The sequence below is a fragment of the Lissotriton helveticus genome, chromosome 3_1 (assembly GCF_964261635.1).
Source record: "Lissotriton helveticus chromosome 3_1, aLisHel1.1, whole genome shotgun sequence".
Lineage (NCBI taxonomy): Eukaryota > Metazoa > Chordata > Amphibia > Caudata > Salamandridae > Lissotriton > Lissotriton helveticus.
This window is the reverse complement of record NC_136061.1, coordinates 927,204,055-927,228,838: the sequence shown is the minus strand read 5'-3', so window position 1 is coordinate 927,228,838 and position 24,784 is coordinate 927,204,055. Positions and strand designations below refer to the sequence as shown.

General features: G+C 40.3%; 1 protein-coding gene across 3 annotated transcripts in view; it reads left to right on the top strand.

Annotated features, from left to right (window-relative positions):
• Positions 1-23,027: 23,027 nt before the first annotated feature.
• Positions 23,028-24,784, top strand: part of RUNX3 (RUNX family transcription factor 3) — a 542,293-nt gene continuing 540,536 nt past the window's right edge. For 2 of the 3 annotated variants that reach the window (XR_013608735.1, XM_078681272.1), the window contains exons 1-2: positions 23,047-23,170; positions 23,396-23,523. Coding sequence is in view for 1 of the 3 variants with exons in the window: in XM_078681272.1 (XP_078537398.1) it covers positions 23,463-23,523 (61 nt within the window). In the remaining 2 variants the exon portion in view is untranslated. Of the gene's footprint in view, positions 23,171-23,395; positions 23,524-24,784 lie in introns of all 3 variants that reach the window. The other variant, XR_013608734.1, reaches the window with a different exon arrangement.

Here is a 24,784-nt window from a genome sequence, read left to right as displayed (position 1 = left end):
TCAAAACAGTTGGTTATGTCCCCCCTTATCTCCTCGCGGAACACTCTGTCAGTAAGGGCATGTGTGGGTAGCCGCCAGCTAAACATGCATCTGGGGCTGTCTGGCATGTTGAATCGAAGGAGTACAGGTGCATGATCTGATAGTGTTCTAGGTAAGTGTTTCACCGCTATAGTCCAGGCTGCAATGTCCTGAGACTGTGTTGAGATGTTGTGCAGTGGCCTCCGGTTTGTACAGGTGCCATTTCATCCAAATATCTACTAAATTTCCTTCTAGGACAATTGCGTTAAGTGCTGCACTAGCCATAGGATGCAACTTGCGAGTGCCACCCCTGCTACCTAAGTCATCATTCATTATGGCATTGAAATCGCCCCCCCATATCAAAGTGTCGGTGCTCACAGTTGCAATCTTAGTCCATATCATATGGAAACATTTGGGTGTATCCATGTTTGGCCGCTATGCTGCCACCAAAGTAACACTTGTAGTGCCAAGCCTCCCCGCCAAAATATTATACCTGCCCTCTGGGTCCACAATTGACCCGCTAGTAGTCCACCCGATTCCTTTTCTAATCAATATCATTACCCCTCTGGCATAATTTGAATAAATAGAGGAGTAGATTAGGTCCCATCTTTTGTTGTGTAGTTTAACATGTGAAGTAGTGTTTAAATGAGTCTCCTTAAGGAAACAAATGTTGGGGCTGTGCCTAGCTAGATTTGAGTGTAGAAGTTTTGTTTTGCAATAGTTATTCAGCCCCCTTATGTTCCAAGTTGTTACATTATAGGAGGTCATTTAGGTAACAATGTGTTGATTGAAATTGCGAGTAATTGAATGGAAAGCTGTCAGTCACATAGGGGCCGTGACTTGCCAGGACACATTTGCCTCCTAAGTTTTCATGAATCAATTCGACAGGCTAAAATACAAACTGCATTAAAAGTACTGACAGCAACTTCGGACCTGTACATCTCAGCTCTGACCTTTTCTACAACTTTAAAAAAACCCTACCCTTCCTCCACCCACACCAACCCCCCCAAACAGGTTGTGCATACGCCCCACCCACTTTAAACAACCACAAAAATAGCCCTACGACTCTTGCATGGAATTTAGAGTAGGGAGCTCTCCCTGGGGGCATGACTTTTCCAGCATACACCCCTGTGTAGCGACAGGGTGGCCACTTTATAGTGTGCAAGCCAAGAATGTAGTCACCTATTGGACAAACAGCATAGTATTTGTATGTCTATGCAAGCCAATCAATCTGCTACATTTCACTTAGAGCATAAACTGCACAGATAAGCTGCATAAACATAATAAGCTTTGTAAACAGTTGTAACTAATGAGGAACCAGCGGTACTATTCTATATCACTTAGTCTGGCGTCCGATTGGGTTCCTGCAGCCCCTTTTTCCTGATTTTTCTTCTTCTCCCCAACATGTTTTGTAAACTTCATTGCCGATTTATCTTTTGTTAAAATAATGTGATGTACCCTCAAACGACACTTTCAACTCTGCAGGATATAATAATGCATAAGGAACTTCTGCCAGTCTGAGGATAGGTTTTACTGGCACAAAGTCGTGCCTGGCCTGTGGACCATTGGGGTAAAATCTGGGAACATGGAGATATTGTTTCCCTTGTCTCTGGCGAGCCACAGAATAGTGTCTCTGTCCTGGTAATTTAATATGCGTGCGAGTGTAGGTCATGGCGTTGACCCCACAGGAGGCCTACGGCCCAACGTGCAATGAGCTCTTATTACAATGAACATTGTTGACAGTTCTGAACTGAATAACTCGCGCAGCATCCCCTCTAAAAGGTTTCCATTTTGTCTATGGCTGTAGTTTCCGGAATGTCCGTTATGCGAATTTTATTCCTTCCCAACCGGGCTTCTAAATTGCCATTCTTAGCCCTGATAACATTCAGTATCTTATCCATTTTGAGTAACGACCTCAATCAGAACCTCTGTCGGAATCTCTAGGGACATTCGCTGCAAATTGCAAGCTAATGCTTGGAGAGGGACTCCCCCTCCCAACCGTATGGCACCTTAGCGCGTGCAACACATTAAAGATCACACACTCACTTTTAGTGTAGATCCCACACTCACATAATTAAGGTCCTGAGGAAAGCCAGTTAATAATGAAAGACATGGCTGAAACATGTAGACCACCCACTGGATGCAGGAGTTCCAAATTATTACTCCACCTACATCCACCGACTTGCGTTTATCGCTACCAGAGGCCAGATATTAAAGGAAACCCCCTTGGGTATTGGGACCACTGGATAGCTTTTAAATCTTACCTTCACTCCACAAGGTTGGTGGGTGAGGGCTTCATAAGGGAAACCATACAGTTTCCCTGTCTTCCTTTCCCATACAGTCCTGAGTCTAATATCACGCACTAAATATGCTAGTCCTCTTTTGATTACATATAATTGTAATATTTACCCCTCTGCTATCCAACACTTTCTCCACTGTTGCACTTATTGGAGTGGGAATAGTAATTTTTACCCCTCCGCTATCCAACACTTTCCCTACTTTTACACTCACTGGAGTGGAAATAGTCATTTTTACCCCTCCACTATCCAATACTTTCCCTACTGTTGCACTCATTGAAGTGGGAATATTCATTTTTACCTCTCTGCTAATTAACACTTTCTCTACTATTGTACTGACTGGAGTGGGAATGATCATTTTTACCACTTGGCTATCCAACCCTTTCCCTATGGTTGCACTGACTGGAGAGGGAATAGTAATTTTTACCCTTTCGCTATCCAACACTTTCCTTACTGTTGCACTTATTGCATTGATTAGAGTGGGAAAATTAAGTTTAAATATTTTTAAATCATTTAATGTTTTATTTAATAATAGGGTTTATTTGTTATTTTTTTTATTTATTTAGGTTAAGTTCAGTTGTTATTTTTGTTAAAATGTATATTAAATCTATTTCTTTTTTATTAAAGTTTATTATTTAGTATATTTAATATTTATTATTTTCTTTTGTATATAAAAACTATATTTGTGACATCTATATTTATATCATCTTTATTTTTGTTTCGATATTTTTGTACTTACCTTAATAGAAATAGGATTTTGATATTTTTGACATCTATATTTATGACTCGATATTGTGGTATGGGGATGTTTTGGGTGTCGATGTTTTGTCAGTGAACCAGAAAAGAACAAAGTTGTCATCAACGTTCCAAATTTACTTGATCCTTGCACAGTGCACATACCATGCATGTTTGCTCCCTAATTCAGCACTATTGTTGCTGACTAAGAACTCTAAAGAAAATCTAGGAAAGTGGCATACTAATTGGGCACTATGTGACATTCCAAAATACTGATTTTCAAAAGGACGTTTGCTGAAGTAATGGTGTAATTTGAGTAGTAACAGTAATTTATCTAGGGATGGACAACAATTCCACTCCGCTGGTGGAGTTCATGGAGTTTTGCTCACTCCACATTAGGCGTCTAATGCGGAGTTCAAACAAAACTCTGATAACCGCTGCAAGGTAGAGTTTTTTTCTCGAGTGCAGCTCTCCATCATTAAGTTGGCAAGCAAGAATTGGTGCCCCTTAGCTTGAATTTCAGGCACTAGAATAGCACTCGGCGAGATTTCCTCAAAATGGGTGGTCATGGGTAGTCACAACCGTTTGCAGTGAAAAAGCTGCAGCTTGAGTAGAAAATGAACTTGAGTGGCATCAAAGAAGCAACTCCCTCAGGCACGCCGAGTAGTGCAGTTCGCTCTGACTTTGCAGAATGGAACAAGCTCCTGGCACTATAAATCAGGGAAAATTATCAATTTTCGCCCACTAAAGGAACTCCACGAAATCTTGTGAAGCTTTTATGTAACTGCACTGAATTCCGCCCACCCCTCAATCTAACACTTTTGCTCATCTGCAGTATTGACACCAACATAGTTTACTGAAGGTAATGGTGCAATTCTGAAGTATTTATAGAGGAAATATTTGGATTGTTTTATTCTGTGAAGAAAGTATTGTAAACTAAGATTATTTACCATCCCTGACACCATGGAATCATTCACTTACCCCTAACAACTAATGCGAGAGTGAGATTTATCCAGACAGAATCCAAAACAGTGTAGCTAGTACAGTTGGGTTTCCCATACCCCTCGATATACCCTAAAGGCTGATCACAGGGAGTTTGAGTTCAGCATTGACAATAGAAAAATAGGGATGTTGGGCTTCTCTTCATCTCTGCAGAGCCTCTTCAAGAACCAGGTTAGTAACCTTGAAATAACCCTGTCTTAAAAGACCTTTTCTCAGCTCCATTCCACTTAACAATTGACACGTCTCTTCATTTTATCTTGGAGATTACAAATTGTTGATAAAAGTTGTTTTAAATCAGCATTAACTCCTCTTCGAAACCCACCACAGGGTGGCCAATGAAAATCTTGCTTTCAATCCAGACTCTCCACTGAAATTTGGGATGACATCCTTGTTAGAAGCAACTAAACATACAAGTGTCAGACGAAGTCTTCCTCGGGATCTGAAGATATAAGGGCCCACCTCTCGATACCTCCAATTCTGATTGTAATAATTACACAGAATATTGAAGTGATCAAGCAGGGGGAATTAGGGAATTAGGAAAGGAACTGCGGGGAGGGAGATCTGAAAAGGAAAAGTTATTGTTGCGAGTTTTCTTAATGCGTCACTCGACTCCTAGACAATTGTAATAATAACATTTAGGGAACAATATAATGTCTGTTCTCTATTCAAAGTTTGTTATCAGCTTTACACTTTAACTAATAACGTGCTCTCAAAAGAAAAAACACCAAAGAAACTTGCGACTGATTTATCTTGTAAATAGGCTCTTTACAATCTCTGCAACTTCTTTTGTTGTATCTTAGACACATTGGTAAATAATCACTTTCTTAAAATCTCAGCATAAGCATAAATGGCGAATAATTGTTCAGAATTTGCGAACATTCAATTGTGAATTGCGAACAAGCAAATTAACGAGCTTCTCGATTAATCCAAAGAACCGTGAATTAGAAAAGTCTAAACATTTCTTAAACTTTAACTAAGACAATATTTGCATTCTTATATTTTACCATGAAATACCTCAAAGGACCTTTGCGCTAAGAGTTTCCAAAAAACAGAATAAATATACTCTGAATTACACTTTGATAATTTAAGTTAACCTTAAATTGAAAGTTTTCACTTTCATCTACCTGTAGAGTACGACCTACTCTACAAACTGAAGGGTGTGTCAGCCTCTCTGGATACCCGGAATCAGTCTTCTTCTCACTGCAGCTCTTGTTAGGAAAAAAGGCTCTCCAAACTGGTTACCTGCTGCCAAAGACACAAACGATCTGCAAAAGACTGCCCAAAAACTCCTTCTAGAAGATTCCCCAAGTTGGAGCACCTGGGAACAGCTGCATCACCACCAAGATCCTCAGAATAGTGAGCAAAGAGGTTTGGGTGTGGTCGCGTACATCAACGTGACCACGTTCCGTGTTTTCCCGTAAGAAATGCGACGTCTTGCCAAATCTCACGCATCTCGCGGACGCGTTCAGGTTGCCAAACCTCACGCATCTCGCGGACGCGTTTAGGTTGCCGAATCTCACGCATTAGGCGGACAGTGGTACATTAAACTGCTATTCTGGATACACTTGTGCCACCAACGACCCCCCAAAGGAAAATAGTGCATTTTTCCACACAGGAAGTGCTTGGGACACCTGAGGGCGGGCCCTAGACCGCAAGCCGCCCTAGTAGTCCTGACAGTATTCCCCCCTCCCAAGAGCGGTCTAGGGCCCGGCTTCGAAGGATGAAGGAGGTGGAATTGCCGCACAATGCGAGGCGCATGAATGTTCTCAGCTGGTTCCCAAGAGTCATTCTCGGATCCATACCCTTTCCAGGACACAAGATACCATAGCTTGGCACCTCTGCGCTTATAGTCCAGAATAGCCTGCACTTCATACTCCCAATTGCCATGAACTAAAATCGGAGCCGGTCTGAGTTTTATATCCTGTCTAGCTGGTTTTAACAAGGACGTGTGAAACACAGGATGAATTCGCAAGGTTTTGGGAAGTTTTAATTTATATGTCACTGGATTAACTTGACGAAGTACTGGATATGGGCCGATAAATTTGGGATGAAACATGTTTTTGTGTTTAAAATGCAAATTCTTGGTAGACAGCCATACTTTATCTCCAGAAGTATACACTGGTCCTGAACGATGATGTTTATCATATTGTGCTTTGTATTTATCTTTACTTTGTAATAACCGTTCGTGAATTTTCTGATGAACAGTCTGCATGAGTTGTACAGTATCTTGTACCGCAGGTGCACTAGTCTCATCTTTGGGCAGGGTCAAAGGAATAGTCTTTGGTAGGTATCCATAAAGAGCTTCAAAAGGAGAAGATCCAGTAGAAGAATGGGGTGAAGAATTATAAGCTACTTCAGCAATCCACAGTAAATCCAACCAGGACCTTTTGGAATCCTCAACATAACATCTTAAGTATTGTTTTAGTGTTTGATTTAATCGTTCTGTTTGGCCGTCAGTTTGCGGATGATAACTGGTGGACATGTTTGATGTGATTTGTAAACTATGACACCATTGCTGCCAAAACTTAGATGAAAATTGAGATCCTCGGTCCGATAATAACACTGAAGGCAAACCATGTAATCGCACTACTTCTTTAAGGAAAATTTGTGCTAATTGTCCTGCTGTGGGCAATCTTTTACAAGCTATAAAGTGTGCGTACTTAGTTAGACTATCCACTACAACCAGAATGACTGAATGTTGATTGATCTGTGGAAGATTTGTAATAAAGTCTAATGAAATATAGTCCCATGGTTTGGTTGGTGTTGGTAAAACCTGTAACAAACCCTTTGGTTTACTATGATCTGTCTTAAATCTTGCACAAGTTTCACAATTTTGAGTCCTTTTTGGAACATCTTTCTGTAAATTTGGCCACCAGAATAACCTTTGTATCTTTTCCACAGTCTTTTTGGGACCAGGATGTCCAGCCATAGGATGGGAGTGCAACCAATTGAACACTGTTTCTTGTAATTCTTTGGTAGGAAGGTAAACCTGCTTTCCATGGAAAGGTATGCCTTCTTTGATTGTCTGATTTTCTTCTTTATTCTCCCATTTCTTCCATTGCGACGGAGGAAAATTTTCATGAATATTTTCTAGAAATTGGTCTGCAGACAATAAACAGATTACTTTGTCGGGATCAATTATAGCCTGTGGTGCACTTTCAACTCTGTGCAAAGAAGAATCCTTTCTGGAAAGAGCATCAGCTTTTTTATTGTCTTGTCCTGGACGATAAGTTACTATGAAATCATACTCTGCAAAGAACATCATCCATCTTAACTGTCGAGGTGTCAACATTCTAGCGGAACTCATAAATTGCAAATTTCGATGGTCAGTATATACTGTTACTGTGAACTTTGCTCCCATTATATAGTGTCTCCACTCTTTGAAGGCTTCTAATATGGCTAGCAATTCTTTCTCTGCAATTATGTAGTTTTGTTCTGCTGAGTTCAGTTTTCGAGACATATATGCAACTGGATGGATCTGACCAGTTTTGTGATGCCTCTGAGACAAAATGGCTGCTATTGCTACGTCTGAAGCATCTGCCTCAATTATGAAAGGTTCATCTACATCAGGATGCTGTAGGATTGGTGCAGCAGTGAAAGCCTTTTTCAAATTCTGAAATGCTTCGTTGGCTTCAGAAGTCCATTCAAATTTCACCTTTTTCCTTAGTAATCGAGTGATGGGAGCGACCACTGCAGAGAAATGATCAATAAAACGGCGATAAAACTTTGCAAAGCCTAAAAAACATTGTACATCCCGAACTGAAGTTGGAGTGGGCCATTCCGCAACTGCCTGGATTTTTCTGTCTGTCATTTTCATACCAGTTGGTGTGAGTAACACTCCCAAGAATTCCACTTCAAAAACATGAAAATCGCATTTAGATAATTTGCAATATAGATTGTGTGATTGCAATGTGCTCAAAACCTTTTTGACATGTCCTTCATGTTTTTCCACTGAATCTGAATAGATTAAGATATCATCTATGTAGACGATAACGAACAAATCCAAAAATTCTCTCAAGACATCGTTTAAGAAAAATTGAAAGGCCGCTGGTGCGTTACATAGGCCAAACGGCATTACCAAATATTCAAACAAGCCATATCGAGTTTTAAATGCTGTTTTCCACTCGTCGCCTTGTCTGATTCGCACTAAATGGTAAGCTCCTCTCAGATCGAGCTTTGTATAGATTACTGCAGTTTTAACTTGATCCAAGAGGACGGGAATGAGTGGCAAAGGATATTTATTTTTGATCGTTATTTTATTTAACGCCCTATAATCGATGCAAGTTCTCAATTCCCCATTTGCTTTTGGGATAAAAAACAAAGGGGAGGCTGCTGGTGACTTAGAAGGGCGGATAAAACCATTCTCCAATTATTGATCCAGATATTGTCTTAAATGCTGATTTTCATTTTCCGACAGAGCATATATTCTACAATTTGGTACACAAGACCCTGGTAAAAGATCTATTTGACAATCGTAACTGCGATGAGGAGGAAGAATTGCTGCCTTTTCTTCACTGAAGACTTCTTGATATTTTTTATATACTGTGGGTAGAATTTTTTCTTTTTCTTCTGCCGTCGCGATTTGACTAACAATTGTTTTGAAAGAATTTAAACAGGTAGAATGACAAAATTCAGAGTGAAATACGAGTTCTCTTTTTTGCCAATCTATCAAAGGATTATGTAGACAAAGCCAAGGCATTCCAAGAATGAATCCATACTGGGGAGCTTGGATGACGTCAAACTGAACCTCCTCCAAATGTCTTTGTCTTTTTGAGTCTTCACAAATCATAGTCACTTTTGACGTCTGCATAGTTATTGGCCCTCCGGACAAGATTTTCCCATATACTGCCTGCACGATTTCTGGTGTCTCTTTTTCTTCACAGATTATGCTTAATCGTAGTGCAGTTTCCAAATCTACAAAGTTTCCTGTGGCTCCTGAATCTATTAACACTTCCATTTGCCAGATCTTTTGAGTTACTTGTATTTGGACCGCTAAGCGAAAGTGAGATTTATAATTGGTCACACAAGAGTTTATAGAAGGGTAAGCAATGGTTCCCAAGAGATCCCCCTCTAAACATCTTGGGCATGCTAGTTTTCCGACTGTTGATTTGTTTTTTCAATAGCTGCCACTTTGTTAACATTCGAAAACTTGTTCTTAGGTTTCACCATACAGTCTTTCACAAAGTGTCCTTTTCTACCACAGTAGAGACATTGACCGTTTTTACGTCTGTTGTCCTTTTCCTCTTTTGACAGTGGTTGTCGAAGGGTTCCTATCTCCATAGGCTCAGGACTTGATTCGGACTGTACAAACTGTGTTCTAGATCTACTATCAGTTTTCCAAATAGGTTTGTCACCTTTTTTCTTATCAGTTCTTCTTTCTGAAAGTCGGTGATCTAAACGTAAAGTTACATTTATCAAATCTGAACAGGCTGTAGGTTGAGGGTCAATTTGGGCTAGAACATCCTTTAATTCGTCTTTCAATCCCTGATAGAAAAGAGCTGCTCTCTTTTCCTCCGGCCAAGAAGTTTCTGCTATAAGTCTATTAAAATGTGATAGATAAGTAATGAGGTCTCTGTTTCCTTGTTTTAACTGAAGTAGTTCTCGATCTGCAGATAATGTTACTGTTCGTCTATCAAACACCTTCTCAAATTCTTCTATAAAGCGTTTCCAATTATACAACAATGTACTGTCTTGTCTAACAAATGGAACAGCCCAATTAGCTGTGTCTCCGGACAAATAAGAGATTAGAAACGCTATTCTAGATTGTGGGGTTGGAAACGCAGTAGGCCTACAAGAAATGTGTAATTCAATTTGTGTTAGAAAGGTTTGTACCTTAGAAGGGTCCCCAGAGAAACGTTCCGGATTAGCCAAAGGAATCTGTGGTGGAACAGTTACTGATATATTTGTGGAAGCCCTTGCCCCTAAATCTTGAACATCCTCTGGAAGGGGAGTGTTCTGTAGCTGTAAATTATCTACCTTGTTTGCTAATAACGCGGTTGCATTCATAGTATTTTTTACATCAGCCTGCATTTTAATAATTACAGCCATTAAGTCATCGATGGTGGCCATTATGGCAACACAATCAGATCAGGAGGAAAATGATTTGTGGGCTCACTATTCTGTCAGACGAAGTCTTCCTCGGGATCTGATGTGAAGATATAAGGGCCCACCTCTCGATACCTCCAATTCTGATTGTAATAATTACACAGAATATTGAAGTGATCAAGCGGGGGGAATTAGGGAATTAGGAAAGGAACTGCGGGGAGGGAGATCTGAAAAGGAAAAGTTATTGTTGCGAGTTTTCTTAATGCTTCACTCGACTCCTAGACAATTGTAATAATAACATTTAGGGATTAATATAATGTCTGTTCTCTATTCAAAGTTTGTTATCAGCTTTACACTTTAACTAATAACGTGCTCTCAAAAGAAAAAACACCAAAGAAACTTGCGACTGATTTATCTTGTAAATAGGCTCTTTACAATCTCTGCAACTTCTTTTGTTGTATCTTAGACACATCGGTAAATAATCACTTTCTTAAAATCTCAGCATAAGCATAAATGGCGAATAATTGTTCAGAATTTGCGACCATTCAATTGTGAATTGCGAACAAGCAAATTAACGAGCTTCTCGATTAATCCCAAGAACCATGAATTAGAAAAGTCTAAACATTTCTTAAACTTTAACTAAGACAATATTTGCATTCTTATATTTTACCATGAAATACCTCAAAGGACCTTTGCGCTAAGAGTTTCCAAAAAACAGAATAAATATACTCTGAATTACACTTTGATAATTTAAGTTAACCTTAAATTGAAAGTTTTCACTTTCTCCTACCTGTAGAGTACGACCTACTCTACAAACTGAAGGGTGTGTCAGCCTCTCTGGATACCCGGAATCAGTCTTCTTCTCACTGCAGCTCTTGTTAGGAAAAAAGGCTCTCCAAACTGGTTACCTGCTGCCAAAGACACAAACGATCTGCAAAAGACTGCCCAAAAACTCCTTCTAGAAGATTCCCCAAGTTGGAGCACCTGGGAACAGCTGCATCACCACCAAGATCCTCAGAATAGTGAGCAAAGAGGTTTGGGTGTGGTCGCGTACATCAACGTGACCACGTTCCGTGTTTTCCCGTAAGAAATGCGACGTCTTGCCAAATCTCACGCATCTCGCGGACGCGTTCAGGTTGCCAAACCTCACGCATCTCGCGGACGCGTTTAGGTTGCCGAATCTCACGCATTAGGCGGACAGTGGTACATTAAACTGCTATTCTAGATACACTTGTGCCACCAACGACCCCCCAAAGGAAAATAGTGCATTTTTCCACACAGGAAGTGCTTGGGACACCTGAGGGCGGGCCCTAGACCGCAAGCCGCCCTAGTAGTCCTGACAACAAGCCATTAGACCTGAGATGCATGCAGACATTGAATCATGCAATGCTTTTGGTGAGCTGAGGTTTGAAGGTTCATGGAACATTCTGGAAATGGGAGGGACCACAGTTGATGGGGTGATTTTTCTGTAAACCTTGTAGGGTCGGTAAACCTCTGAAGAGCATTCAGACTACTTTTTGTAAACCCTCCAGGAGAGACACTCTTCTTTTCCTGTCATGCTAGTCTGTTTACTATATTTGTGTGTCAATGGGTGGAGAATAGAGGGCAAGATTGCACTTGGTGGTTCAGTAAGTAAATCTTTTTTTAACGCAGGTACGCCCTGGGAGAACCCAGACTGCCCAGCAGGATAACAAAGCAGAAGGAGAGAAGTTAAAACTGCCTTGCCATAGTTTGCCTCCACAGTTGGACTTCAGAAAGAATGCTACACTGCCTTGCAAGGCCCTATCCTCAACTGCAGGGCTTACCAAAAATGAAGGGGTGACATAATACCTTGTAGGGGTTTGGAGTGATTGCATCTCCTTCAAACGTTTGACGTGTAGTATAGTCTACTTGTAAAAACATTTGCAGAGACCTATTAGCCATGATCAGCCACTTTTGCTGCTGCACCGTCACTGACAACATCAACCTAAACTAAATGGAAAGGGTATGATATTCAACAAGAGCTCCCAGGGTCTGTCTAGGATTGTTGCTCTAGTTCCTCAATACATGTGATCAATGGGTAAAAAAAGCAATTTTTCCTCTGACTTTTTCAACAAAGTTAATATCTCCCTAAATGCTGATGGCACCCCAGTCTATCTAAAAGCTACAAGCGCAGCAGATCTACTTATATAAAATGTGGCTATGATAACACACTGCAAACCTCCCCAACCATCAACTTACTATTTGTTGATTTATTTGGAAAATCTATACAGCTCTATGTTTTAGTTATCTGTTAATGCAGAGCGCCAAACAGTTCTTTTTTTTTGTTTAAGAAATTTTTATTACATTTTTAAAATGCAGAAGATACAAAAGAGCCAAAAATGCAATACATATGTAATAATAAAGTGAAAACAATCAGGCAGAAGTCATGTGATAACAGAACAACCTATGAAGGACGAAGAAAAGAATCAAAAGAGAATAGGAAAAAGAAAGAAGAAAAGAAAGAGAAAGAGAAGAGGAGAGAAAGAAAAAAGGAAACGAAGGGGAAAAGAGAGTTAGATTATAGAAGAGTGAGAGGAAAGATATACAGTAAAGGAGAGCCAACGAAGATCAGTTTTTATTTTTAGAGATAGAGAAGAAGATGAAACAGTAGAAATCCTATGTTCATCACAAATAAAATTCCACCAAGTTAGTGAAGACAGCTTAGAATTATCCTTCCACGAAGATAAAATAACTTTAAATGCTAATGCGATAAAAAGGTCAAATAACTTGGAACCAGAAAGTACATCATTCATATCAGGAGATAAAGAACCTAGAAAAACATTCTGTAGTGATAAGGTAACATTAAATTGAAAAATGGACACACAAGTGTTCCAAACTGATTTCCAAAATGAGAGAACATTAGAGCAATCATAGAGTTGATGTTTCAACGTACCCATTTCAATGGAGCATGACCAACATAACGGGGAAGAACCGGGAGAAAATTTACAAATACTAACTGGGGTAATAAGAGCTTTATGATAAATAAAATATAAGGATTGTGTTATACATGCAGCAGCAGAAACTTTGAATAATTTAGACCATATTTTATCCCAGGTTATAATTGGAAAAGAAACAGACAAATCAGTTTCCCATGCAATCTCAGGGTGGGATTTAGGCCGTTCCATGACATCAGATAGTAGTAACTTGTATATAAGCGAGGCTTTAGGTCTATGGAATGTAAATAAGAGATAAAGGGGAGTAACTGGTGTAATAGATGGTGTATGAGGGGGGAGAGAGAAAGTGGTCAAGGAAGATTGTATGGCAGTAACAATGATATTATATTCAGGAAGAAAGGAATCAGGCAATTGATATTTCATCTGCAAGGTACGAAAAGGAACAATGGAGAGATTGTGAAGCATCTGATGTACAAAAACAATGCCCTTTTCTTTCCAATATTTGTAGTAAAAAGATTTGCCTTTGTATTTAAGGAATTTATTATACCATATAGTATTATCAGACGCCAATCTACCTTTCACAAACCCAACTTGGTCAGTTTTGATTAAGAGAGGAATAATGGTTTCTAGTCTGGAAGCAAGGAGTTTAGCAAAAATTTCACAATCATAATTAATTAATGATATGGGTCGATAGTTTTTACAATGGGAGTGATCCTTATCAAGTTTGGGGATGATGACAATTAGAGCATCCATAAAAGATCCGGATGCTTTAGCCTGTGAAATAAAATGATTAAAAAGTGAAAGGAGTTTAGGGGCAAAAATGGATTGAAAGGAATTGTAGAATTCAATAGAGAGACCATCGGGTCCCGGGGCTTTGGATTTTTTTAAGGATTTAATGGCATTAAGTACCTCTAGGAGAGTGATGTCTTTTTCTAGTTCAAGGAATTCAACAGGTAGCGAAGGTGGGGATGGGAGACCCGAAAACAATGTGTCTAGGTTGGGAGAGGAAGGAAAAGTATCTTCAGAATAAAGTGAGTTATAATAATCGTGGAATACCTCGGCAATATCTTCATCAGATGAGACCAAATTGTTAGTGGGCTCATCAAGGACAGGACCAATAGTTTTACGTTCAGATTTAATTTTTAAATAATTAGCTAGCATCTTACCCGCTTTGTTCTGACCACCATGATATTTGGATTTGATTTTGAGCAATATATTACATGCTTCAGATGTAGCTAATTTATTTAGGTCGGATTTAGCTTTAATCAAGTCATGAAGGGCAGAGGGTGAACGTGAGGTGTAATATATATGTTCTAAGTCTTTAAGTTTATGTAGTTGATAGTCATATTTCTTCTTCGAGGCCTTTTTCTTTCTCGAGACAAAAGAGATAGTGAAGGCACAGAAAGCTGCTTTAAAGGCATCCCAATTATTATAAAGCGAGGTATCTGATGGGTTATTAAAAATGAAAAATTAATTAATAAAAGTGGAAGCTTCCTTGATAAAATTCGAGTCCAATAGTAAAAAAGTGTTACGTTTCCAACGGCTGAATTAAGAGGAAGCAAGAGAGAAATCAAAAATGGCATGGACAGGGGCGTGGTCCGAAATAAAAATGGACCCAATTTCAGAGGTTTGGATGGTAGGTAGTAAGGATTTAATGACCAGAATATAATCAAGTCTAGACCGGGTATGATGGATATTAGAGAGAAAAGTAAATTCACGTAAATCAGGATTACATGTCTTCCAAACATCATATAAGGGTCGAGAGGCAATGGCAGATTGAAAAGCTTTATGAGTTTTGTCTGGTTGAAATTTACAATTAGATAGTCGATCAGAAAAGGGATCTAACCATTGGTTGAAATCACCCGCAGTAATGAAATTTGGGCAATCAATGGAGGATAGAAGAATTTTTATGTCATTCCAAAATTTAGGGTCAGGCGTAACAGGACCGTATATATTTAATAAAACTATTGCTTTGTTATGCATCACAATCTTTGCCATTACCCAACGCCCATCATCATCATTTTGCGTAGATATAATTTGTACTGCCAAAGCTTTATGAAATAATATCGCAACACCCCGTTTTTTGTTGGAAGCAGGAGAAAAAACAACTTGACCCACCCACTGTCGCTTCAACTTAAGAGATTCTACATCTGAACAATGAGTTTCCTGAAGGAAGGCAATCTGTGATTGCAGTTTAGATAAATGATACAGTACCTTTTGTCTTTTTACTGGATTCCCCAGACCACGGACGTTCCACGTAACAAGTTTACACATAATGGAGGGATGGGAGGGGAGAACACAGTTGGATTCGATAAAACTCAGGAGTACAGCTACAGAAAAAAACAGACGACAAGAAAAAATTACATATAAAACATGTTACAAAGACACCCACAATATCAGGATACATTAAGAAGAAAACGAAGATTGGGAAGAATGTTGAGCTAAATGAGATAAGAGGAATAGAAAGGCAAGAATAGATGAATAAAACAAGGAATGAAGAAAAGAGAGAGAAAGAAGAAAGATTACAAAGAAGAAAGCACACAAACAGGTCATGGCACAGCAACCAGACCTGTAAAGAGAGGGAAAGGCAATGAGGGAAGAGCATGGTGACGCAGAGTGAGGCGGATCTCGCGATATAAAATAGAGATTCGAGAAAAGCAAGAGCCTAAAAAGAAGGAGAATCAGGTGTAATAAAAAAGAAAGAAAAGAAAGAAGATATGAGAAAAATAATGAAACATAGTTGAAGGTAAAGTATGATGAAGACGTCAGAAGGCAAACAAGATGAACATATTAAGTGAAAAGGAGAAAACAAATTAGCTGCTTATGTAATTATAGGAGATTGGAGGAGCAGAAAACAGTATAATCAAACATTAGTGTCCATTCCAGTTGCAGAAAATGATTGAAGAAAAAGTTTAAATTTCTCAGGATCATCAAAGGACCTTGAGCGACCATCCTGAGTGATCTTGCAAAGACACGGATGAAGTATCCCATATTGAAGACTAAGATGTCTAACCTGAGGACGCAGGGCTAGGAACTCCTTTCGACGTGCATTGGTTGCATTAGAGACGTCCTGCGAGATGTAGATGTTATGACCAGACCAGGAAAGACGTCGTTTAAGTTTAACAGCCTTCAGAACAGACATCAATTCAGTAAACTCCAGGAACAGCATAATTATACCACGTGGTTTCGAAGGGTTATGAGTAAGACGACCCAAACGATGTGCTCTTTGTATGTTAAGAGGAGTATCAGAAGATGTGATTTCAAGAAGTTTTGGAAGAAATGTTTGAAGAAAAAGAACCAAGTTGGGCCCCTCAACATTTCCCGGAAGACCATAAAGGCGTAGGTTATTGCGCCGATTTCGATTTTCCAAATCCTCCGTATGAATTTTCAATTTATGAACTTCCTGCTCTAATATAGGAATCTTTGTGGGGATATCCTGAAGTACGCCAACACGTTGTTCTAAATCAAGTACTTTAGCCACCATAACGATCCATCTCTCCTCAATTTGATTCAGTTTTTCATTCGTGGCCAACATAAAAGGTTGGAGACCTCGCACTTCTTCCAGGATGGAGTCAAGAACAGGGTTCTGAGATGAGTGAATAGGGAACGGCGGGTCATTTTTTTGCCTTTTAGATTTCATACCCGTGACAGAAGACCTGGAAGAGGTAGAGTCAGTAGCCATTATGATAATAACAGTGGTGAAGTAAGAAAAAAGGCAAACTGATGCAGCAAAAAAAGGGAAAGTCCATATGTCGTGTAGCAATCAAGGAAGTGTGCTCATCTGCTGTTGAAAAGCGGCCGCACACAGCTACACCAGGAATGTGACACAAAAATAATTAATTGCAGATGATATATAAGGTGAGTATGTAGAAATAAGCCCTTTAGTCGAGGAAAAAAAAAATTTGAAAGTATTAAGTGCTGGTGAATGGCTCACACCATACTTTATGGGACAAATATATATATTGCCAAAAATTGTTCTAACAAGGCAGAAATAACAGCCAACCTCATGTACTCTGAGGTAAAAAGGCTGCAGATAGGCAATTATCCCAAGAAGAAGCCACAAAAATACAGCAAGAAGTCAAAAAGAGCAAAAGGAGGGCATAGAAACCTGAGTAGAGCAGTGGGAGCCATATGAGGTCGTTGTCACTAGCAGGATGCCGTTGCTCTGAGGAGACGCGGCTGCGGCGCCTAAAATGGCGGCCGCCCTCGTCGCGATGTGAGGAAGAGCAAAGAACAGCCGACATTCAGCCAGCGAAGGTGGAGAGGACCCGCTGGCATTGTCGACAGTAGCGCCGCATCTTCCGACACCAGAATATGCATGTCACAGGACAAAAGCGGCGTTAGAGCGGCTCGTTGGTAAATAGGAGGTCCACTGAGAAGCGGAGCTCACGGGAGAGCCAGCCGCCATATCGCTGTGGCGTCGTAGCCACGCCCCCTCCGCGCCAGACAGTTCTAAACTGAAAATGTTGAGACAGCCAGAATCCAAATGTATGGGGGGGTGACACTGATCCAATATTCCTTACTTGCTCATTGTCAAGTCAAAGGAACCAACTGACAATTTGCCAGGTCTTGGGTTCAATTTTTAAGAGTTATGCAAATTGAGTGGGATTCAACATATTTCATAAGTTTCAGAATTTGGCCCTGTCTCATAGTGATCTACCTCTGTGCTTCTCTTACTGGAGGATATGTTGCCAACTAGGTTGCATGATGCCTGCAGCAGGTTCCAGGTGAAAATGTAGAAGGGAGCCTGATGCTGATTATATCTGAGTTATTTGTTCCGCTAAGCCTGCAATGTTATCTTCAACTCCGGTAGTAGCTGTTACGGGGTTTTAGGGCTTGTTTGATGGGGTCATATTTGGACAGAATGAAGCATGATTTGACTGTCTAGTTTCGTACCCTTTGTTGTCTGCCAACGAGCAGTCCAGGGATGTCAGTAGGTAGATGATATCACTTGCAAAATCACAGATATAAAATAAATGGTACCCCGTTTTGCCTGTTTCATAGAACCCCTACTGTTCCCCGTCTGAAAACCACAGATCAAAATATGTGTCTGTCTGACCTACAAGTACCTAGCAAAAGATGACTCTCTTGTACCCTCAATAAAAAACTAACTCTGGTTGCCCTCTGATCACAAACCTTTAGTAGAAGTAGTAGATGATGCTCTACGCAAGCACCATCACTCTGAATATCTCACCTCAACTTCCGCTGTCACACATCCTTTTCAGTTTAACCCTGAAGCCTACCCTCTTCCTCAGCATTAGGAAACAGCATCTCCAGTTCAGTCAGTTCCACCCACACTCCTGCCACTTGTGAGAGAAACACCTTCTCACAAGCTGCCTTGAGGAGCAATGGTCTAAAGGAGTAAGTGTGAAGCCACTCTCGACACCTCCACGCCTTGCTAAACACTGCTTTCAGATTGCTTCACTATTGCAGCCTTTTCTTTTTGCTAGAGCTATAAAAAATACAGGTACAACTACAATAGGCGCTTTTGATTCGAGTAACTCCGTGCACCTGTCTGCTCGTGTGATCCATCTATGAGGTATATGTTAAGATGATTTAAATTTTGCCTCAAATTTAAGCAACGTTTGCTGTACTTCTTAAGTGAATGGAAAAAAGAGAACATCTGGAAGTGATTCAGAGTGATGTGCTAAGTCTCACGGAGCTGCAAGTATCAAAGAAGGTAAAAGTTTGCATTGTGCTTGTGGTCTCCACAGGTGCGAAGCTAGCAACAAGGCTCTTCAGAAAAACCCTGCTGAGTAGCCTGTATTGTGCAATCTTTCTTGCGTGAAGGAAAAGAAATGATTTTTTTTGTTTTTACTTTTTCTAAATTCCTCTCTTGTTTTCTTGGTCTTCTAATTTCCATTCATGTCAAAACCTCTATTTTCTTAATTAAATTATTAGTCTTACCTCAACTTCCCATATTTTTTTGTTCATCTTCTAATATTTGCATAGACTTCAATTTCAGTAGATGCAGTCAAACACATGGTTTATTTCAAGATTAACTTTCTTTCATCTGTGCCATGCAATTTTTACTGTTTTTAATTTCTAACTATTTATAGCACAATTTTTGCTTCTCCATGTTCCTATTTAAGTCTTCTTCCTTCAGATAGTTCATGCTTACGCCTATGAAAAGCACCTTTTCATAACTCATTATTTCTCCCTTCGTCACACTATTTTAATTGGGAACATTCTACCGTGAGCTGGCGAAAAGTTTTGAAACTATTGCAGCCTTTCTTCTCAGGGCTGCACCAGTTGTTTCGAGTGCTCTAACGTTTTATATGCGCTCCCCTACTATGCCTATGGCTATGACATGTTTCTTATCAATCAATCAAGGGCCGGGCCCTGCTGGCCATAGCGGGCACTGGGCAGATCCCCAGTGGGCCGCCAGGGGGGGGGGCGGTTTTAGACCCCTTAGGGAGCGCTACTTTTTTTTTGCCAGGGATGGTTTTGCAGCAATATTGGCCCCCAGTAACAAAAGGGGCACAAGCTTTAAGCTTTCTGCTAGCACCCCAAGTCTCTCCCCACACCCTCTCCCCCTTCCCCCCAGGGTTGGCCGAGCTCTTTGTTAGGGCCGGTTTCGGTCCCCAGTCCTGCCCTGATCAAGGGTTTATAAAGTGCTGCTACTCACCAGTGAGGGTCTCAACTGGCTTATGATGAGGACATATAACAACCTGTATTCCTCCATAAAGGCTATTATGGGCCGTCTCCAAAATTCAGATGTTTTCTTTGTTTCACCCTGTTTATTAATTTACAATACTGTGATCTCAAAGTTCTTAATATTCTAATAGCATTATAGTCCTTCTGCTTTGTGCTATACCAGTCATTAAATTTAGTTATAGGATCTCGTCTTAAGCTTGGACCTATAACTCAAGAAAAAGGGAATTTAACACCTGCAATTGCCTTCAGTATCAGGCTATATTCCTATCAAAAATACCTCTAATGCACCAATGGTCTAAATTTAAACAATCATAAGTACTTAAAAAAAACAAATACACATCACAATTTCATAAGCATGAACAGTTTTTTTTATTTATTTATTTATTTTTTATAAAAACTTTATTTTCAAGAAGGCAAAGAAGACATTTACAGTAACAGCGTTGATCAGCAGTTTCACATTACTACATACATTTATCAGAGAGACGGACAATTCCCAGTACGTTTTGCCGTCCGAGTCTACTCTATTATTATGGATACGAAGGAAATAAACGCTGTCGTGTTGCACAGATTCTTGCTTGTCAACATATCATAATCTGTTCCAGTTCGTAATTTGCCCAATTATGATATAGCAATTAGTGCTTAGCAAGTTCAACCAATAAACCGAAAATTACATCTACAAAAACCCAACTAATGTCATAATCACAATAGAAAGTTGTACCCTTACATAAGCATGAACAGTTTTTAAGCATGCATTTCCCACATCAACATGCTGAAGTAAAGGTAAGATTGTGGTGCTGTAATGTATCTAAATAAATAAATGTCTCTCAGCTAGTTTGGGATAAGATGTTTTATTCGCAGATTGATTTTAGCCCAATTCCAAATTAGGTTTCCACCATTAGGTAAAGCTGTGTAGAGTCTTTGCAGCTGAACAATCACTGGTCTGTGCCAATGTATTCATAAGCACTAAGGATTGTAAAGCTTTTACAGTTTGCAACTAATGGAACTTGAGCACAAATACTGATCACTTACATTTTGCTCTTTGATTGAGTGGGTGCAGTAAATACCTCAAAAATTGTTTGTGCCTCTGATTTCCTATTGAGAGTGAAAACTGCTAATTTGGTGGCAAGCTGTGTGAATTAGCTAGCTATGCTAAATGGGGCCTTATGAATCCCTCCCGCAACTTCTGTAACACTAGCTGAACTATACGTATACCATAATCTGAGTCATCGTAGGGGGTTGTGAAGTTGCAAATTACTTATTCCTCACAACCTTCATGATAGTCTATGTAAAACTTTGCAACTTCACGAAGTAGAATAGTTTTTGACTGTATATTAGGATGTTTGCAAAAATATGTTCATTGCATAATTTGTAAAAAAAAAAAAATGTTAAAAGAATAAGTGCTGGTGCCCAAAGTTTTGTTCAGAAGCCTGAGGTAGGCGCTAAAGAATGCTGAAAATAAAGGCTGATTTGTCTTGATTACACCTCTTGTCTCATTACTCCACCACCAGACAATCCCTGGTCTTTATTTCCCTCTTTCTGGGGTTTTTTCATCTGTGATTTCTCCCTTTGTCACTTTTTTCCCTCTTTTTCTTCCTCCTTCTTTCTCCCTTTTATATGTTTTCTTTCTCTTACTCTGGATCAAAGTTTGTTGAGGAAAAATAAGTACTAGTCCCCAGAAATGAGTGCCAGTGGACCCACCTGCAACCACTGGCACAAACTAAGCCCTGAACTTCACCAAAGGTAAATGAGGAGAGAAGCATCCTGCAAGCATTTGCCATTGTGCATAGAAAAAAATCAGCAACATGAAAAATTGCAGAGAGAATGACTATATACATTTTCCATCTTGGGCGAGCTAAATTTTACAAAAAATTACCTCTAGATGCAAAATAAGTTATCTCGGAAAGCACAGAAAAATCTTGGATAGGTGTACCTGAATTTAGAAAAATAAATTGCAATCTCCCTCAATTGTGAAAATCAGGAACTTTCTAAACCTTTGCAGGATCAAAAACGGTATCGTTTTGAACTGCAATTTATATATGCACTCAGCCTCTTTATTTGCCGTATGAGCAGTGCCTGTGTTAGACAAATTATACGTATAGGTAGAAAATACAGGCGTTTGCAAACTTCAAGATTTTTTTCAAAATGTTCGCACAGTTGTTGAAACATATGCACCTCCTTCGCAACATGGTTTGTAACAAACCAATAAATTCAGTTGGTGTAAGCCCCACCCACTTTCGGATTGCATGACCAAGCCATGAGGAAAGCATGACAAAGCCGCCCGAAAATTAAACTATACATTGCTGTATTTCACAAGAAAGCTAAAAAGAGGAAATGTTGAAACAACACATGATGGCTGTGTTTTAAATCTCACAAGTCCAGGACCTCATATTCTTGTATGCTTTCTTAATCTGAACTTTGACAGTTCCAGGGTCAATAAACTATTTATTGTATGAAATGGTCTTATCAATACGTTTTAGCGTTTTTTAATACTACTCTAACTGCGTAGAAAGAAATTGGATTATTGTCCACCAGTTACTATACACTTTTTATCCAAAGTTTAAGATAGCAGTGCAGTATTAAAACTCTTATTTGTCTGGCTACGAAATTGAACTCTCGTGGAAGATTACGTTTTGATATTAAAAAAAACGCGACAAGTCGAAAAAAGCGCACGTGATATTTTAAGCAATCTACTGTATACAATTAACGCATGGTGGGGGACCATGTTTGGCTACATTCCAATCTATACATAAGGAAATATTGGCAAATTGTGTTAGCCCGAAATGAAAGGCTTAGTAGCGCAACTGAACATTTCCTATAAAAGAAACATATGCTCTGTGTTTGTTCTTAATACGCGCTCGGCGCGGCGCTCACACGAAGCGGCTCTAAGGAAACCACCCATAAGCTCATATGGAAAGAGTCTCCGTGGTAATAATTGCCATGCAAAGGCGCCTGTGCTAGCAAGCCTTCTGTACTTTAATGTACAGGAAGCGGGAAATGTGGGAGAAGAGACGGTTAAACGAATAAAACCACAGAATGTAGATGGGATGTGGCATCGCAGGACCACACGCCGCGCGACGCAGTACTCGCCAGCGCATCAATATCACCAGGGACAATTTTGTATTTGATAATACAAAAAAATTTAAAAAACACGATGAAACCGTGGAAAGAGTCTTCCAGTTCGGTGTTGTTGAACAGAGTGAGCGCGTAGATTTAGAAAAAAAATGCAACCCGCTGTAAAGACGTCGCAGGGACATTGTGCCGTCGACATCATCTGTCACATGGGTTTCTTTCTCCAGTCAGCAAATGAGTAGCAGGAGACGTAACTTTTTTCATCTTTGCTGTCTGGGGTTGAGTTAACACATTTTTGAAGGCCTTGCATACAACCACAGAACCACAAGCAACCTACAGTCTCCAAATTGGAGAGACAGCACCGAACCTCAACAGACAGGCGGGGTTTATTGCTTGTGTTTTCCGCGCATGCTAAATTTCTGCATTTTGAGGGTAAGTACTATTCATTCGCACTTCCTCGGGTGCGAAAAAGCCGTCCCCTACCCAGTCCGAAAAAGTTTTATTTCATTTGTTTCATTTTTTCATTTTTTAAGAAAGACGCCATGCACTGGGCTTCTGTTGCAAGTTTGTGGCGGAGCATTCCTGTGGCGATGCAAACCCAAATTCTTGGTTACAAAACAGGCACTTAGCTTCCTTTGGGATTTTCTGTTTTTTCAGCGAAACATTTTTCGAGAGTAGTCAAACCCACAAGGCCGAAAGTGTCGTGTTGGTCTCGGAAGGGGTCATGGCAGCCAACGGGATCCTATTTGATCCATTTCCGACGTGTTCGCAGCCTCTATTGCGTGGTGAGTAGAGGCAGTCTATTTTCTGTTCTATTAATGTGTGACGACAGAGCTCAAGGCATGCATGAGCTCTGAATGTTGTAATGTTATTGATATCTGTACAGAGTATGCTTCAGGCGCTATTTATACCTTGTAACGCTGACCTGCCTAATCACACGGTGCCACCGTGTGACACACGATATTGTCCCCAGCACACGGTTTCCCCCTGAGGAGCAGATAACACACGGTAGCAGGTAAAACGAGCTGAAAACCACTTTAAATAGTGTTTTTCAGCTTGTTTTCCCAGGCATTGAAATGCCGACCTCCATTAAGGGGTGTAAAAACACCCAGAGACATTGGTACCAGCCTCAGGAAGCTTTTTTTTGGGAGGAGTGGGCTTTGGGGCGTGGTGTGGTTCAAAAGTGCCTGATAGGTACTTCTTGGCACGAGGCCCTGCCCCTTCAAGGCCCTGCCCACTCCTCAAACTGTGAGATTGTTCTTCAAGTTGGTGGGTACGCGCTGCTGGTAGGCTGCGCAGGTATCTATCTACTCCTTTGAGTGTTTCCAATGGAGGCCCTCCTAGACACCAGTTTGAGGGAGCAAGGCGTAGTAGCCACAACCTTTGCTTGCCCCTCAGTGCACTTGACACTGCAATTGCTAGCCGAGGTCGCAGTGGTCAAGTAGGTAGCAAACACAAACAGAACGTAAAACAACCATTGGCAAAGCCAATAGGGCTCGCCTATGAGAGAACTATTGGCTTTGTCACTGTTTTTTGACCATATTGTATAGCAGCGTGGCTGCTGTGCAGCATGGCTAAAAGTCAAATAATAATAATAATAAAAAAGTCTCTGATCAGCACTGGCAGCAAGATAGCACTTTTTAAATATCTTGGGGCAGATTTACAAGCCCTTTGCCACACTTTTACGCCGCCGTTGCATCACTTTTGTGACGCAACGGCGGCGTAAACAAAGCGCCACGTTGCTACTTATTTACAATGTGACGCATATAGGCAGACGCATCACGTTGTAAAGCCCTGCGCCACATGAAACTTGCGTCAAGTTTCATGTGGGCGTTCCATCGCAGGGTGGGCGTTCCCTCGCAGGAAAGCCCCGTAAAACCGACTCAGTGAAATCTACAAGATTTCACTGAGTCAGTTTTACGACGTTGCTGCGTCAAATCGTAAGGAGTGACGCACCACGTTGAGTATAGGTGGCCCGTGTGCATTGCAGGAGTTGCGTCGCGCTTGCGACGCGACTCCAGCAATACATCGCCCGTACGCCACGAG